At 45.2% G+C, this 18,752-nt stretch overlaps 1 protein-coding gene across 1 annotated transcript in view; it reads right to left on the reverse strand.

Annotated features, from left to right (window-relative positions):
* Window positions 1-1,044: 1,044 nt before the first annotated feature.
* ILRUN (inflammation and lipid regulator with UBA-like and NBR1-like domains) overlaps window positions 1,045-18,752 on the reverse strand; it is a 34,327-nt gene continuing 16,619 nt past the window's right edge. Inside the window, exons 3-5 of the mRNA XM_075443159.1 lie at window positions 16,648-16,845; window positions 13,897-14,225; window positions 1,045-5,131 (exon numbers count right to left, since the gene is read on the reverse strand). Coding sequence (XP_075299274.1) covers window positions 5,096-5,131; window positions 13,897-14,225; window positions 16,648-16,845 — 563 coding nt within the window. The 3' untranslated portion in view covers window positions 1,045-5,095. The remainder of the gene's footprint in view (window positions 5,132-13,896; window positions 14,226-16,647; window positions 16,846-18,752) is intronic.

Raw genomic sequence — 18,752 nt, forward strand, 5'->3', positions numbered from 1 at the left:
CTCCACAATATAGTTTATTTAGGCAAACGTTAGGGCTGGGTGCCCCGAGTGGGAAGGCCGTGCTTGGGGAAATAGGATCAGCCCGAGAGGAGCATGCAAACACCCACCAGAGACCTTCACATGCCCCCCATCCTGATCAACGGGAGCACCAGATATTCCCTAAGTGATAGTAAGAAAAAAGAAAACACCAGAATTCTTTTATTGCAAATTCCTCACCGAGAGACTCGTGAAACGGCAGGTCTGCGCCGCTGCCGTCTGAGGCATCGCTGCACACCACGCCAAGGCTCCGAGTAAAGCGCCAGATGTGAATGAGCCGCGAAGGAGCATTTGAGGACCTGGCCGCAGCTGCAGCATTGCTTTGTGCTGGTGACCCCCGTATGATCACCAAAAACCAGATTTCCACTCCTCACGCCTGCACCCAGACCCCTCCATGCCGCCGGCCCTCCTGCCTCGGCCCAGATCACCGCGGAAGGTGCCGGCGGCGCGGTGCTGAGCTGGTGCTCGCCTCCGTCCCTGCCATCCCCTCCCAGAGCACTGGCATGGCACTGAGCCGCAGCCACCTCGCGCGCCCTGGCCGAGGGCTGGCGCAGGCAGGAGAGACAGCATTATGGTGGAGAAGTTACCTGACCTTGTAACGAGGAGCATCCACTGCCAACACTGGTGAACAGATACAACCGTCTGCGGCAACGGTCCGTACTGGCACCGCGCACCCAGTGGGAGCCCTCCAGGACGCAATGCTGCAGTGAGCCCCCTCCTTTCTTCACAGGTTCTCCTCCCTCATTGCCCTTCACAAAAATATCCACGTGGGCCTCTCAGCCATCCTCGTACCCATCTGCCTGGACTGGAAAGGGTGTTTGATAAACTCAATACGCACTGAATTTGCTTTGGTTTGGTTTTAAAGTGATTTGGGGTAAAGACAGGGCTAGAACTGGGTTTAAGAATACTGTGCCTTGGTGTCTGGAAACGCCCTGGAGATAGGAGCAAGCTGGGTACATTTAACTAGAAGGTCACATTCCAAAATTTTTGCAGCTTCAATAAAACTCTCAACAGCTACAGAACATTTTTTTCTGTGTTAATTTAATCATACAAATATTCATTTATACATTAAGGAAAAAGCTTCCTTTATTTTTACCCCCAATGTGCTATCATAGGACTTCTCCCAGACTCAACGAGGCGACACACCATCCTGTTCTACACATGCACTCCCCCTGGAGAGAACAGACAGGCTGCAGAACCACCCACGCACTCACACACAGGAAAAAAAAAAATTAAACACACAACAGAAACCCAGACGTGGGACAGCGTGCATTTCCTAACCCTGCAGACTCCAGCTGCTCTCACGCCCCCGTGCTCCCTGACCGCCCGGCTTTGCCCCTCGGTGGGGCAGCCACATCTTCCAAACCTCGGCGGGGTCCGCATCCAACGCCCCCAAGATGCGGGCAGCAGATTGCAGCTTCCCCCACCCCCTCACGTGGCATCGCCAGTTTGGGGCTGGTCCAGGTTACCGAGGCTGGGAGAGGGTGCCTGGGCTGCCACTGCTCGAGTTCTATCAGCCATACGGTTCCACAGCCACGGTGGCTCACGCCTGACACAGGGACCCATTTTAGAGACTATCAGAGATGTTCTGCATTGTCTTTTTTCCTTTTGTAGGGGTGGGGGGGGGTAAGGAAGGTCTCTCTCCCCCCCTTCTCAGGACAGATGGGTCAAGATCAGAGACTGGAGCCGGCCCCAGCCTCTGTCACTGCACCCTCTTATACCAGTGGGTACCAGCCCCATCCCTCTCCCAGTCAGGAACACCAGCCTCGCTGGGCTAACAGCCTCTTTACTGGTTCACCAGTCTCAACCCAGTATGGATTTCCTCTCGTTTCCAGCAGGCCTGAGCTCTGTGTGCCCAACTCACCTGGCTCGGGTGCCCTGAGCTGCCGCACGCACTGCGGGCTCACCAAAGCACTGGGCATCCAGCACTTCTGAAAAACCAGGCCATTTGTTTCACATACCTGATGCTAAGACTCCGTGAGTTTGAATGCGCCAGCCCTACAGAAACCACCACAATCACAGCGCCCTGAAGTCACCTGGAAAGAGCTTTGCGGAATCCAGCTCAAATGCCCCTCTTTAAAAGCTGGAAACCTGACAGCGAGAGCCATTTGAGGGCTGGCTGCACCACTAAGCTCCATGGAACCAGAGGAGATAAAAACACCTTTGGCCTCAGCAAAACAGTTTTTACTCAAGGAAAAACCCAGAGATAGAGCAACCACTAATTTAAACATTTCTGCACTGTCACAGCCAGGGTTACAACCCCAACCCTCACAGCATCCAGAGCTCTGTGACACCGTTTGCAGAGATCATTCCTGCAGAGGAGCATGCTCACGCTCAAGGAAGAGCGGCAATGTCAGCAGCAAGAGGCTGCAGATTCCAGCAGCAACTCGGATCTGGCCCTGCCTTTCTTCACACCCTGGAGTAAGCAACCCTTGTCACAAGGACACCATGGACTGAAAACACTCGAGAGGAGAGAGAATACAAGTCTGTGCAGAACAAGTATGCCTTCTGAGTGGGAAAGCACACGACTACTTGGGGTGCATGCAAGTTTTTTTTTCAAGAAAAGGAAAATTCAGTCTTAGGAGGAGCACAGGAACACGAATATGGCAGCCATTATATACAGGAGGAGCACACGTGGCTGGGAGCAGAAGAAAGCCAGCGTGGGGGTATCCGAGTTCAAGGGTCTCACAGATGCCTCAGCTGACATGAGGCAAAGGTTGCAGCACCAGCTATAACATACAGACTCAGATCTTGATTTTTCCACCCCTTCCACTAACACAGCTGATAAAAGGAGCTAATAAAGATAAGGAATCACTTTGTCACTTGGACCAACAGCAGCCTCCAGTGTTTCAGATGCCTTCAGCAGGGAAGTGAAGATGTGTGGTCAGGTACATGTTCAGGCCTTCAGAGCTTGTTGCACAAGCCACCTGCTTGGGAAGGAGGGAGCAAAGAAAGAATCCACTTGCCCACACTACACTACAACGATGCAAATCATTCCCTAGACTGAATGCTAAGAGGAGATAACTAATGATGTTACAAGAACCAAACACTACAGCTGCACCAAGCAGCACAGCACCAGCTTCCACGGGTTCACCCTGGATCTCGACACTCACCCAGCTCTAGCAAGCTGCTGAGACAGACCCAGGAGCTCACCAAAACACAAGTGCACATGGCTAGCAGTCCAAACCCTGCAGTGCCTCTTTGATGCAGATGATTTCTTACATTATACTTGTTTCTCACAGCAAACAGATTTTTGAAAGGGAAACTTCAGATAACAGTGACCTTTAACAACCGAACCTCTGAAATACAACAAAATCTATCGCCCAATTCTTACTCTGTTGGCTACAAGGAACTTCCACTGCCTTCACAAGATCCATCTGTATGCTCTAAGATAAAGAGAGCCCTTGGTAGCTGCAATGAAAATGAATCCCCCCTTCAAAACCAACCAAGAAAATACAACTATTCAAGAGCAATCGGTGTAAAGCCACACACCATGCAGCAAGCCTGCACCCTGCTCCTACAAGGAGAACAAGAGTCTTTGCTGGAAAGATCTGGAAGAAGGTAGTGGGAGCTTTGCATATTACTGTATCTTTGGCAGATGGCCGTTCCAGCCTTGTTCACGTTTCCAAGTAAGATTGTGTCCTCTCACCTCGCTCCCCTTCAGCGGGATCTGTGCTGATGCAGCGCTGTAGAAATCCACCACAGCACCCGAGGCCATTCCCCCTCCCCTCACGCTGGACTTCCCAATCCGTAACTGGAGGAACAGCAGAGCAACCCGAATCTTTAGTGGAGCGAATCCTCTAACACCAAGCCCTGGAGAGCCCATTTAGCAGGCAAGAGCCTCAACGAAGTTACAAGCCAGGATGATCAAGGCAAACGAATACAAGGCGACAGAGTGGAATCCAGCTGATGATGCTAACTCCTGCTCTGCACTCAAAAATGCAAACAATTAGCCTCTAAGCTAATACTGTATCACAGAAGAAAAGAATGCAAACTTATACACTATAAGAGAGAGATGGGAGAGTCAAAATTAAAAGGACATGACCTTTGCAAAGCTTTGCAACTACTAGCAAGTGAATTACCGCTACAGAAAGAGTTTCCTCTTGGCACAAGACTGATACGCTTGCTTGGTTGCTCTAGGCACAGCTACTGTACATCAAGAGTTAACAAAAAGGTATTTTAAAATGTAACCACACAGGACAGCTCTGGAACTTTAATAAATCTGTTTCTTATCAATATGGGTGTGTATTTGTGTGTACTTCATGTACAAAGGGATGGGAAAGGAGCCCTCCTTGTTATCCTAGAAGTCCCAGAGTCTTCCTCTCCAACTTTGATACCCAGACCTGGTCTTCAGCATGGTTTCCGACGACATGCAGGACAACCAACAGTAACACCCAAACCAAAGGGTAAAGAAAAAAAAAGAAATAAAAGAAGATTAAAAAGTTGGCAACTAAAACCAGTAGATGATATTAAAAATGCAGAGCTGGGTGCAGACCCAACCTGTCATTAAAAAATGTCCAACAAAAAGAAGTCACTGCGCAAACCCCAGAAGATGCTAAGCAAATTCCCATTCGGTAGCAAGCAAAACATGACAGTTTCATAAAAATGCACGCTGTCCCTTCTTTAAAAAAATATGAACAAGAAACAAACAGAAATTAAACATTTGCTCAAACTACAACCGCTCTGTAGGCAAAATATTTTTTTTTTAAAGATGGCTTTTTCATTTAAATTTTTTAAACTTCAAGCTACCTAATTACGTGTGAGAATGATTTCTAAAAAAAACCCATGGTGTTGGTATATTTTCTTTTTCATAGAATTTAACAACGCTCCTGAAATCCAGCATTCACACATGCATACTTTGATTTTGTATTTTCCTCTGGAAACAGCTAGTCTTAAGTTACTGGGCTTTTTTTTTTTTCTTCTTTATCCAGAACACGGAGGCAGAGAACGGGGGGTCCACGTTGTGTCTGTCTGCCACATGAATCCCCCTCCCTTCCCCGAAAAGTCAGTTCTTTGTTAAATTCTCCTCTTGTCGATACCCGTTTTGTGTTTTTGTGTTTTAAGACTGTCCGAAGGGATAAGGACCGTGGAAACCCTGAAAGAAAGTTGGAGACATAATCAATTTCAATAGGCAAGAAATAAAAATTGATCAGTGTACACCTACAAATGCCGACCAGCCCATCCCAGCACTTCTAAACCAAATGCAGCCCTTTACCCACCAACAGGACCTGTGCTGCCCAGCCTTATGAAGCACCCCTAATACGCAGGTTTCAGTGCTTGCAGCTGGTTTCCCCAAGATGTCTGGTGCTAGCCACTTACCTCTTTCAGGTGTTATTTAGGCCAGGTAATAGCCAGGTGTTACTGGGCCATAAAATAACTTGTATTTTCTACACCAGAGCAAAAATCCCCTATAGACACTACAATACCAGCAAGGACAACAACTGCAGTTTCACAACTCTATTCTAAAGATTACAGCAAACAGTGAGGTAAGAGGCTGTAACTAGTAGAAGGGTCTATTTAAGAAAAAAAAAAAAACCAAACAAATCAGTATTTGGAAATCCACCATCCCACAACTGCCACTTTTGCACTCTCAAGATAACAATACACATTTTCCTCAAGTGAAAATCAACCGCAACATTTAACCAAAAAAATCAAAATGCTTCCTACAGAATCCATTTTCCCTCCTTTACGTCCTAAAGTGAGTCACTTCAATGACAGATCTAGTAACAGGTCTCAAATTAACAGGAACTCCTTTCTGTAAGTTCTCCTTTCTATTGTTCAAATCAGCTATCCACGGTTTCATCAGGAAGCAACAGAAGGCAAGGCAAGGCAAGAGATCTCAAGTCATAGGGATATAAAGTTTGTCATAACGACAAAGGTACAAACTACACACAAAATCCTCCTGTAAGATCCAGACACACACTCAGGTCAGAAGTGAGACAAGGGAGAAAAGCTCATTACGCATCATTGTCAAAGTTGGAAGATCATTATGCAAATACTTTTTAAGACAGTCCAGCTTCTTTCCAGCATGCTGATGAGCAAGGCAACCAAGAGCCCAAATAACACAGAGCCATTCCTGGTCTTTAAGTGACACTCTGACTTCAGTTTTCACCATTTTGCCTTTAACAGGCCAAATCTCAAAGGAAACATCATCTCCTGCCTGTTTTCCTATAACTCTAACAACCTAACCGCATAAGCCACAGAGCCATGAAGCAATGAGTCTTCAACATGACTTGTACAAAAGACAGCTTCATTAGCTTAAGCCCAGTTGCAAAAACCCAAGTTCAAGATCTCTGTTGTACATTTATGTTAAAGAAAGTGCTATAAGAAAGCCTGTAATCTCGCTAGAGCTGGTGAGAAAACGTTAATTCTTTAGGTATATCATCTGGCAAAATACAAGACAATGGTAAAATGAAGTATCTGTCAGCAGCTCTCAAAATTCCACCAAGAAAGGAAGATTAGCAGACAATTAAACAGGACATCTCATGAACTGTGTGGGAAGTACGGACGACTGGAAACTTGGAAATTGCTGTTTGCAGACAGAAATACATGTGAGTGATGGAAAACCAAACACTCTTCCACCCTAGGAATATGCTGCACTCCCAGTTTGTTAACCAAGCTGTTCAAAAGAGAACACCCAGCAGATTCCAGCACAATAGTTGCTCAGAAAGGAGAAACTCCCACCAAAATCAAGAGACTGAGATATCAAACATATCCAAAAAATACAGTCACTGAAACAGAGGGAAGGGGAAGAGCACAAGAGAAACATTAAAACAGTGTGAACAGGTGCACAGAAACAACCCCAAAGGACACAGAAGGAAAGCAATGGCATAAGCAAGACCCTAAGCAGTCTCACCTCAAAGGGGTTAAGCTCTTGCTCTACCGAAGAAAAACAGGATTTGTTGCCGATTTCCTGTACAGACACATTTGCCAGAATTTGCTTCATCTTTTAGTCATCTGCACAGGCGGCTCTGTTTGCAGGTACTGACTGGCAAGCACTCACAAACCTCACAAGAGTGGTTTAAACCCCAGCCGCTCCCAGCTGCCTGCTCCCGCTGCCCGGGCTGCCGCCTGCAGCAGAGCCGGCCTCGCACCGCTGACGTACGCCAGTTTGTGTCACTGGCAACACCTTGCTGATTTAACGTGCGACCGCCATAAGGCAAGGCATCTGCATCACCCCGTGACACAGAAGAATTAACACAGTTGATCAGTACACAGTCCAGAGTCTTCAGCTGAAGTCAGACATCAGAACAGGTCATTACTCCTTTCGTACCCAGAGAGCCTCTGCAGAGGCCATTAACCTTGTTTTCAGTGAAACCCTCTGGATCTCCAGATACTGTTTTCTGCAGCATCTAATTAAACCTACACAATTATGCTAATCATGTGTTAATTAACACCAGAATTGAGCTCACCTTCAGAGTGTCAAGTTACTAAGCATATACAGCTTTGTACCACTTGCTGCACTGCGCTTAACAGGCTGACACCCCTAGATGAGCTCGTCTCACAAGCAATTCCAAGAGTAGTCCCAGAATCTGCCACCAAGGGCAGCTTCTCCTGACCCAATGAATTTCACCAAGAAAAAGCCAAAAATCTTTGCTTTTGGGATTGCCATTCTTTACTGCATTTCACTTACCCGTGCGATTTCTTAGTGTACATGAGAACTTGCAAAATTAAAAACACTTGTTTCTTTTCTTTAATACCAAATGTAGACTTGGTTTAACAACAGACCCGGAGCAAGAAACTCTTACTCCTCTTTGCGAAATGAGAATATTTTCTTTCTTGTTCCTCCGTAAGATGCAAGCTCTCTGCAGAGCAATTGTTTCTCATTACATTTATTCAACATGCACAGTGTAATAGTGTCTTGATACCTGAAAACTTCAGTTACTGCTGCAATACAAATACCAAACTCCATTCTATGACATGCTCAAGGATAATAATCCCTTGTATGCAGTATTTTACATCACAAACTTGCAAAAATAATTCTGCATACAATTGCAGTTTTTCTGACTTCTTTCAACTGCAGAATTATTCACACTGTTTTTGGCGAATTCCCTTCCATTCTCAGAATGAGATCATTGCCTCTATGAAAAGCTCAGCTGCAGCTTTGCAAATTTACTTTCAGTTCTTTCAATATCTTCCACAGAAGTAATTGCTAACTCGCGAGTGAAAGCATACTGGGTATTCATACAGATAAGTATGTGAGAAGAGAGGACCATGTTTTTCCAAGATATGACTCTACATGAAAATTATGGATATAAATTATCATTTGTCTTCTGCATCTAGAAGGGAATTGAGATCCTCTGGAAAGTTAAAGGCCTTTGTAAATACTGAGCTCTTTAAATGCAGGCACCTGTGCCAGAAATAAAACGAAGATTACATCAATCTTTCATAAACCATCACAACACAGGCTTTCAAATAGCTATCTTTATTTCACCTTGTGACTGAATCAAGACCAATAAAAGGTATACTTCAGGAGAGACAGAGGTTCTGATGCACGGCTGCAAAGCAATACAGGTGTCTCCCAGTGTACACTGACAGCAGCATCAGACAACGCTACAAGTCCCCGTTTCCTCGTCACCTCCTGGGCCACTCCTAGTCAGTGCTTCTCCAAACTACGCAGAGTTCTCTTGACTAACTTACGTAAACTGAACACAAACAGAAGAACAAAGTATTGAGCACTTTTTTTTTTTATTCCATGCATGCTGTGCAAACATGGCGTGGCAGTTAAGACCACCAGGAAGTTAAGAATCTTCTCACAGCGCAGCCACTCGTAGGGCTGGTTTAGATGCACAGAGCTGATGAAGTACACGAGGGCTCAGGTACATGATTAAGTTACCATGCAACAACTTAGCTCTTGTAACTTAATCAATGGCGTGCTTTTAGTCTGCAGGGATAAAAGAACAGGGAAACTCTGCTGGCCTGCAATGGAGCAAAGTTAAGCTAAAATCAGATTATTTCACATTTCCCACAGTCCAAAAGCACACGGACTGTCGGTTTTCATGGATGAGCTAACATGCAGCATCCAAACACATTAGTCTTTCACCAGATAAGCAAACCAGCTCATGCAACATCAGTTTAGCCTGCAGATGCTATGCAGCAGTGTGGCTGTCAAAGAGCAGCTATGGCAGTTTGAGTTCAATGTTCTCCCACCTTGTCCTAAATGAATTTAACCATGTGGTAACTAGCCCGGTTTGAAGCCCAGATACCAGGATGGAAGAAGCTTCTCCTCTACATGGAAGCAAACATTTCTGGGGCATCTTCCTTATCCACAAATATAGTTTGGTACCCAACTAGTTTCCAGTGAAAAAACTTTCTGTCTAAAGTTTACAGAGGTACTCCAAAAATATGCAAATTGGAGAGCGCTGGTTTGGAGGAAGCACGCATCTCGAAGCGGCAGCAACTTCTAAACTCAGAGAGGGGAAGCCAGTTAAAGGCTCTATGGACAGAGAGAGGTTTGGTTTCCCCTTATGTATAGAAAGCTGCCAAGTAGCATGGATCAGAGTTCAGCTCCACACAGAACGAAGTAAGATGGGGAGCATAAATACAGCAGGAAAAAAGGTGTTCAGATTTTAATTCTGTGAACTCCAAATACGCTTCTTTGGGTTTAAGAGTAGCATGAGTAACGAACTGAACAGATTAATAATACCAGACGAGCTGTAGAACACCCTTTGCTTTGGCAGCGACTACGCAAATTGTTCTGTATGGGCAAATCTTTGCAGAATCAGAACTTCCACATGCAGTTTTCCGCATTAACACAGAAAGCAGCAATTCCTCAATTCATATGGGCAACAGATCTAGAGATATATATATATTTTTATATATAGGTGACAAGTACAATCTGAATGTCAGTATATGGCTATCTACTGCAGATCTTTTTAGGCATTTACACCTCTACATTTCTTTCCTTAGTTAAGAAACTTAACTCTAATTCCCCAGGCACTGTCAGACTGCATCTTGCACTTTTAATGTAAAAGACTGTCACAAGAGAGCAGCAGTGACCTCAACAGTGTTGCTATGAGACAGCAGCGAGTAAATAGAAGGAAACTATATTAGCCTCATCTCTCCTGAGAATATAGAGAGAAAGTGATTGACAAAGAGCAGAATAAAATACCCATGCATGGGTATATCCGGACTCTAATCCAACTCATCCCTACCCTGAGAGAAGCATCCTATTCTGCACTGAAGCAGATCTTTAATTCTAAGAACATGCAAAAACTCCACTGGGAATGGATATAACAACAACATGCTTAAAGCAATGACCTGAACGCGGACCCTGATATACCACCTTCCAGGAGCTTATTTGATAAGGTAAGCAGGGCAGACCCAGGGAAGACATACGCTACAGCAGGAATAAAGATCACAATCAGTTTGTTTCAACTGTATTGCAGGTTTAATCTGATCTGCTTATAAGGAATTCAGCATCTTTTGTTGTTTTCCTAGGGAATTTTGGTTCATTGAGCAGAGCATCTGAACCGTGTACTCTAAACTGCTGTATAAAAGCATTTTGAATGTTTCCACACGTGAAACATTGATATACTTGTCTAGTACAGCAGCAGATGGCACGTCAGTGTCACTGATATCCTGACTCCAATGGGGAATTTTAGAGGACAAAGTCACACCTGCTTGGCTGCACCAGAGGGAGAACTAATACAGGACGAGGTCTGGCAACTTCCAGTGTGCTTTACAGCTGCAGATGCCAGAAACTGCCAGTTTTATCTCAAAGATTTCACGGTCTCATGCAACTGCACGATCTCTTGGCATGGAGGAAGCCTCCACATTGATCTTAGAAATATTTAAGGGCTTACATTACTTCTAAATATGGGACATGGCCCTTCTGAACAGCTTAACAAGACCTTACCCACCCCCTTTGCTACATCTCACCAAATGGCATGTCAAACCCGCCTAAAGATTCACTCCATTCTCCAGGTACATGAAAGCAGATGAAAATATCAGAGGTCCTGCCGAAGAGAAATAAAATCCAGGAATCCTAGCGTGCAACTGCGTAACCAACCCACAGCACTCTGTTGTCTGCTCCTAGAGCTTGAAATAAAGCCTTTCACATGAATATTCAACCACAAGACAACAGCTCCAAACACAGCAGTTTTCTACCCCCCTCTCAAGCTGCAGAGTACAGGTCAAGCCCCTGGGGAAGTAGGGAAGATGGGCCCAATACAGCTTTTCCTAACAGTTACTGGAACACCATCTGCTGATCAGGTGGTTTAATACTTCTGATATCACCTCCAATAAGCCCTTTTCTGCTTAAGCAGTATCCTCAGCTGGGGATACTACTTTTACATTACACCTTTTCAGAAAAAAAAAAAAAAAAAAGAGTATCTTCTTCGCCAGACTGCAGGAAAAAGGCATGTAATAGTGCCTAAATGTAATAGTGCCTAAACCAGGGAAGGTGAGCATGTTCACCTGGCAATTTTGAACGAGACCAAGTATCCAGGATGTCAAACCTACCCAAACTTGCTCACCACAGAAACAGTATTGTACCAAGATGCACATTAAGTCTGTGGCAGAATGCCTCCTGCCCTGGTCAGGAAGGGCAAGGCTGGAACAGGACTCCTATCTTCAAACCTACCTTAATAACGGCCTCCAAAGGAAAAGCTAACTTGTTTTATTATGTCACAAATAAAAACTCTGTAGTAGAGACCCAAAAAACCTTCAAAAATCAATGAACTTTCACATACCCTACCCCATCTCCAAAAAGGACCACAAAGTTATCCCTTCTGAAGCAAGCAAGAAACAAAATTTCTGCTTTTATCTCAGATCATCCACCTCAAACCCACCCAAGAATATTCTGTAAATATAAAATGAAACAAAAAACCCCAGAACAAAACAACCACAAAGAAAGAAGGGAGAAAGACCACTTAGCCTGAGGTTAGATTATAATGGCGCACATCTCATAGAGTACTGGTCATGAACTTTGGGTTACTCGCTAAACCAGCTTACTTAAATTTAGCAAAATCCTCTCTGGCAGTGCTTCACTCCCCTTTTTGGCTTTGCTTTTTCACAGCACAGCTGACCTTCGCTATGTCCTCTGCACCTTCAATAGGTATGGGTTTCTGACACCTGTGTTCTTAGAACAGACAAAGCATCTACTCCCTCAGCCAAGAGAGTCTGTTGGTACACTTCACCGCCCGGTGCCCACACCACTCTCCTCCCACTAGGAAAGGTAAGGATGTTATTACCACAGCCAGAGACCTAGTGACAACTGAAGGCCACATTACTGCTAAAAACCCACATCCAGAACTTCTATGCAGGCACTTTCTCAGATGTGCATAAAATAGCAATTCCACACCTATCCACCTGCAAGCGCAAATCAAATACGAAGCAGTTGCCAAGCTCTGCACTCAGAAAATAGGCAATGGGAAAAAAAGCCACCTCCAGCCTACAGCTGACCACCAAAAGTGGAATTGAGCTTTCCCACCCAAATTAAACCTAGTATTTTAGCTATGAAAGGCTCAGGTAAACCCACTATCTCACCAAGCTGTACTTGGCACCTCATTTTTATTTTTCATCAACTGATACGCAGAGCTGTTACCAGTCTTTGCTGGGATACGTACAACAGACAGCCGCACGGCAGCACTCCCCACCTGAGGCACCTGAGAAAGTTTATGCAGAGAAACTGTATCAGCATATGGACAGCCTCTGCAGTCAGACAACGGCCTGTCTCTTCAAGCCACACCACAGTCCACCAAGCAACCACCAGAAGGCAGGAACTTTCAGTCACTGCTAATTCAGGTTGTATCTGAACTGACAGGTGAAACGCTTTATTTTTATTCATTTCCTAAGTCATCCATTTCACTTTTAGTGAGCGAGAATCTTGAAGCAGGTGCCAATACAGCTTATAGCAATTTATGTTTGGGGTGCAAAACACAAAAACAGTGATTGGTAGTCTGTCAAACAGTTCATCCCACGCATGCCATCAGTAAAAAAATGCATAGCCCTGGTGCAAAGTAGGTCACTAAAATATGATCCACTGGTAGAGGACAGGCAGTTCATCCAGTTAGGAACTAAAGTGCTGTAGGTGAACTAACATTAGGGCTTTATTAAGTCATTCAGCAACCAAGTGTTATTGTCCTACACAGCCTGCTTAAAGTACAGTAAAGCATTTTTAAAGGATTTTAAAAATCAAAGTAGTTTGACATATGACAGCACACACCTACACATACTGGCTGCATTAACAGGTGGATTCTGAATTGTAAATTATCCTGCAATTCATTTTTCACACACAAGCAAATAAAAACAGTCAAAATATCACTCAGACTCATATAGCATCCACCAAGCAAGCTTTTGAGAAAGATTTAAAGTAAAGATAATTTAAAAGTCACCTACAATTATAAACAAGACAAGGACACAGACAGGAATAGTCCTTTGATTGACTGTTCCTGACAGGTAGCTTCTGGGATCAAAATGTTGAGCTCTGTAGTCTCCCCACCCCAGCTAAAAAGAAGTTATCTGGTTAATCTTAGGTTTTGGGGATGTGGTTGTTTTTTCTCTTTTCAAAACTATGTAAAACTCAGGAGCACATCTAGAGAGATATTTTGACTTATTTGCACAAGCAACTGGAGCAGCCTCCAGCCACTAACAGTTACAGCACCCAGACAAGATTATATAAATTTTAAGAAGGACTTGAAGCAAAACCAAAAAGGTGGATCTGGTAGAGTCTATCAGAGGCAAAAAAATTTTAGTATAACATGAGGAGTTGGCAGAGTCAGACAGTCAAATTCAAAACCTTCCTTAGCAGGTCTGGCAGAAGCAGAAGGGAAGGGCTTTGCAGTTTGTAACGAAGAACTATTACATACATCACAGTCTCATCACCTACCCATTCTCCTGTTCTCCCAGGGCACCTACCTTACTGTACGTCACTACCGACAAGTTGTTCGAGTGACTGCTGGGGGAGAGATTTACAGAGTTTTGTGACAGTCCATTCTGATCTTGTTCAATTTGGTCAGGAGCAGGCCCCCATGTGTTTTTGCTGATTGTGCCTAGCTCAGAACCCCCAGGGTCTTTTAGGTTGTTTTCATCTGGTTGCCTGTTCTTCTGTGGAGAGGCGAATGGGTTAAAGTTTCCTTCTACCTTGCGATGTGGCTGCGTGTTGAACTCCGTTTCAAAGGACGACAGCTGCTGTGTTACACCTAGAAGTCCTCCAACTTCCACGCTGAGGATCACCCAGATGACATCTGTGGAAAAAGATAGACACTCGGGTTGTCACTAGATGGAGTTTATGAAGAAGGGAGCAGAAGGCGAAAAACAGAACATGAATTCCACCCTTTACAATAGGAAGAAAAAAGACTAATTGTTTAAAATAGATTTTTACGAAACATCAGAACTACTGGTTAGACCCTAAATTAGTGTCCAATTTTTCAAGAAAACCAGGCAAGTATTACTCCTACTGAATTTACACGAACCAGATAAGAACATATGAAAAACAAACTGACATGACAACTTGAAGCTCCATATTTCAGATTACCAACAGGATGCACTGAAAAAAGAAAGCCTTAAGTGACTTTATCCAAGGCTATGCAGAAAGACTTGAAATGAGAGCCAGGAGATACCAGTGCCAATCTCCTACTCTGATGTTAAAGACAGGCAACGATTTCTGTTTAACTTTGAACGCTTGACTATTAAAGTAACACAACAAAAGGTTGACTTAGAAGGTAATTATGCTTATGACAATTCACTTCAAAATAGCTCCATTCCAGTTCCAAAACACTCACAGCAGGTGGATAAGATACCCAGGCTTGGTAGACTATTACACAAATTTGCAAACTACTGGTTAGAGCGAGAAACATTTACAGTTCTTACCTAATGCGTGTCTGTCTCTCACACATAGATAAGATTGTTATTTTACTTACCATTTCATTTACACTTCATGCAAACATTACGGCCTATTTACATAAATACATTTCTTGGTATGTATCCAAATTCAGTTTTATTTCACCTCTCCATTAAATGTGCTGGGTTTTTTTTTGTTCTGCATGGAGAGGGAGAATTAAAAAGAACAGCAGCAATACCTTATCTCAGCCATCTAATAACAGCACCTCACGTCACGTAACTGTTTCCAGGTTTTCTGCACCCAAGTGCTAACCTACCAGGGGCCCTTCCACGCTGCCACCGGAGGCCTGGAGGAGCTGCCAGCGGGTACTTCTGCTGGGTTTTACCCCCATTGCTCCCCAGGCAGCACTGACTCACCGAAGCTCTCCTTCCAGTCCCTCCCCAGGTTTGGCAGGGCTGGGCTCATCAGTTTGCGCTTTACGACCCAATTAAAGACAGCGGGGATTTTACCTTACCAAACCACGACTCGCTTAAGGACCCCCAGCACGCTGCCAGGGCTGCAACCCTTTCCCAGGGCTGCAATCCCTCCCCCCTCCTCCTCCCACTGCGGCTCCACGCCGGCCCCGGCCCCCGCGCCCGCCCCGCCGCGGAGCGGCTCTGCGGCGCCCCCTGCTGAACGCCCGCGGCGCCGCGCTCGCCCGGCCCGGCCCCGCCCCCGCGCTGGCCCTGGTGGCCTCGGGGCTACCAAAGCCACGCCGGGAGGGGAAACCACCGGGCGACAGCCCCGGCCGCTTGCCAGCCCCTCGCACTGCTGCTGGCCTACCCGCCGGGGGATAACGAGCATAAGAGCCATTAATTATACCGCAGGGGAAGGGCATCTGTGACTCGGAGCTCGGTAGCCAAAGGGATTTCAGCTTGTGGGCAGTTTTCTTTCAAAATGTGCAAGTTCGGGAAGTTTAGGAACAGCTCGAGGTGTTTGTCAGCAGCTGGGAAACATCGGCTTTATAAAGACACAGGCCTGCGGCAGGCAACGCGAGCTGAACAGGCCCTTCAACCTGCCGGGAGGAACTGATGCCCTTCCTTCAGGGACAGGCCACATCCACTCTCGACGCCGGGGACTCGTACGTTTACTGGCAGTTCTGCCAAAACCCCGGGACTTCTGAGCAAAGAGTTATTTTTGACTCCGAGCGCTAACATCTCTCACTCAAACCCTTGTAACTTGGGATACTCCCAGCTGCAAAACAGACACAAAGATGTTCTCAGTATAAACTAAAGCTGGCTAAAAGTGACTGCAAGACTCCAAATGAATGGAGATGTTGGTGGCTCAGACTGAGGCACCAGGCAAAACACCAAAGTGGTTTTTTAAACATCAAGAAATGGTTCAAAGTAGATGCACTAAGTTCCACTACTAAAACCTGGGCCTTAATTAAACTTCTCAGATGAGGTTTTTGCCACCTAAATAGATTTTAGGCCCGTATGTAGTCCACAATGTTCAACGCTGGAAAACTGGGAAAGAACCCTGACAAGGACCGACTGGGAAAGCATCTCCAGCAGAACTGTGCGAGTCCCTTTGTTTTTCAGAGCTTTGCGTTATCTGCAGTTTGTCCCAGTGTTTATAAAACAGTTCTGTGCTGACCAAGACAACAAAGCAGCTCACTTGATGTTTTCTCCATTCTGTTTTCTATATTTAGTCCCAGAGCTGGCAGCCCTCTACCTTCACCACTTGGTTATCAGGAGAGTCCCTGCAGGGGGCCGGGAGCGTCCATGTTCTCAGTGGTGGGAATACCACGAAGCAGAGCCCGAAGTGCCGGAAAAGGGATCACTCACCTCCGTAATAGAGTCCTGTGGCAGTGCACATTCGCCACTGTCCCTGATACATTCCTGCTGTGCTGGGGCTACACATCTGAACGCTGACGTCTGCCATCTCCTGGGGCTCCAGGGACCTGACCATCACCATGTTTACGTGGCCAAATTGGTCTCCCCCGACATACTTCAGACAAACCCCCGGGGGCCATGCCTCTGTCCCTGGGATCAGAGAGAAGAAGGAATTACTGACAGTGCACCAGGAAAAGCTTTGTGTCTGTTTGTGCCAGGCTGGATGAAACACGCTTATTAAAACAGTTGTGCAATTGCTGAACAGCCAAAGGAACACCAAGATCCCCACATCACAGCCAGGGATGGATGCTGAAGAATACAGTTTTCAGAGGAGGTGTAACTGGTCCATTTAGAGACCAGCAAGACAATTTATATTTCTGTCTGAATAATCTCTAGGTTTTCTTTACATCAAAAAATTCTCAAAGTCACAGTGCAACAGCTGCAAAAAATCAACATAACCGACACACACAGATATTCTGCCAATGCCAGAGACGAAGATGAGGTCAGACCCAGGTGTGGGTTCTACCCCCTCCCATTTCTTTCTGCCTCTCTACATGTGGCTCCTGAGCCTTGCAACATCAAAATACACGTTATTAATACAAAGTGCTGGAAACATTTTCCTTCAGGGCTTCATTCTTTTTTAAGCCTGTTAGCAGCCTCAGGAGGAACTAATAGTTTGAACTATAATTGAAGAGCTAGCACTATTTTCTAAATGGATTTATTTCCCTTCTTGCACCAAACCTTCTCTTGGCCTTGTGCAAAGGTGGAAAGGATTGCGAACATATGATTTATTGTGGAAATCAATGTTTAGACTGCAGATAGTGGGACTGACAGCGTGACCTGGCAATCTGTAGAGATACAGAAAACAGTTACTGCATGCAAGCACAGCCATCTCCGCCAAAGATAACAAGCACTGGGACAGACAAAAAGAAAAGTGCTTCTGAGACTCGTGAAAAATCTGTTTAGCAGAATTTTATTTCTTACCCAGTAATGTGACATGACTAAGCCAATGACTTCGAGAATACCTTCTGCTAGGTTGAGGTCAATGGAAACAGCTAAGGGAAGTCTGAACCACCAAAAACGCCTGGAACCACTCTATGTCCAGTCTGAGATGAGAATGGTGGATGCTGATCTAACCTTCGGTTACCCCAAAGAGCATCCTTTGCAACAGCTTGCCTGCTAATTTAATCCCTGTGGTACTTCAGTGAAGACATGGCAGGGACTGGTTTTCTAGTCAAGTCCTTATCTGTGGAACTCGCCATCTAGCAGGGAAAGCAGGATGTGAACGAGCAGTGGGGGATATTGAGAGGCAGGCAGGTACCACTGCAGCTGGAAACAGTGCTGAGGTAGGGAGGTCTCTGGAAGAGCAGCCGAGTGACTCGCTGACCTCAGACTATGGCGTGGGGGAGTTGAGTATGAAGTCTCATCTAAAAAGGCTGGCAGCCCAGCAACATGGTTCAGTCTAAATAATTTATATGATTTTTATCGGTTTTAATGGCTTTAGGTTTGCAAGGTGCCTAGAACGCTGCAACTGATAAGCCCCATAAAATGAAATGATGATTATGTCATTCTATTTCAGTACACTCATCTCTCAGGAGATGATAAATTGTAGTAACTGTCCTGCAGAGCCAGCAGCAGCTGGGAGTAGAGTGGGAAGAGGAAATAAGTCTGTTAAATCCTGCTGCTCTTTCAGCAATGGTTCTACTAGACAAACTGGCCCTTCGGCAGACAAGCCAAGCACCGTCTTGGAAGGTATTAGTTTTTAATAACGCATATGAAACCCTGACTGAACCTAGCTTACAGCTTGCACACTTAAAACAGACAATCTCTTAGAGTTCTGCTTGTCATACTCGTCAGACACCTAATGGTTTGGTGACACATGCCTCAGGTATTTCATGTTCTAGAACTGAAGTCATTTCATCAAGGGTTCCTGTAGAGCTGTTAAAAACCTTGGCTTTGCTTCAGTTGTCTACCTAACAAGCAGATATTATCTGGAAACACTACAGTCTTTTTTGACATTATACCTTAATGAAACCATAAAATGCTTTTAAAATGGT

The sequence above is a fragment of the Opisthocomus hoazin genome, chromosome 25, assembly GCF_030867145.1.
Source record: "Opisthocomus hoazin isolate bOpiHoa1 chromosome 25, bOpiHoa1.hap1, whole genome shotgun sequence".
NCBI lineage: Eukaryota > Metazoa > Chordata > Aves > Opisthocomiformes > Opisthocomidae > Opisthocomus > Opisthocomus hoazin.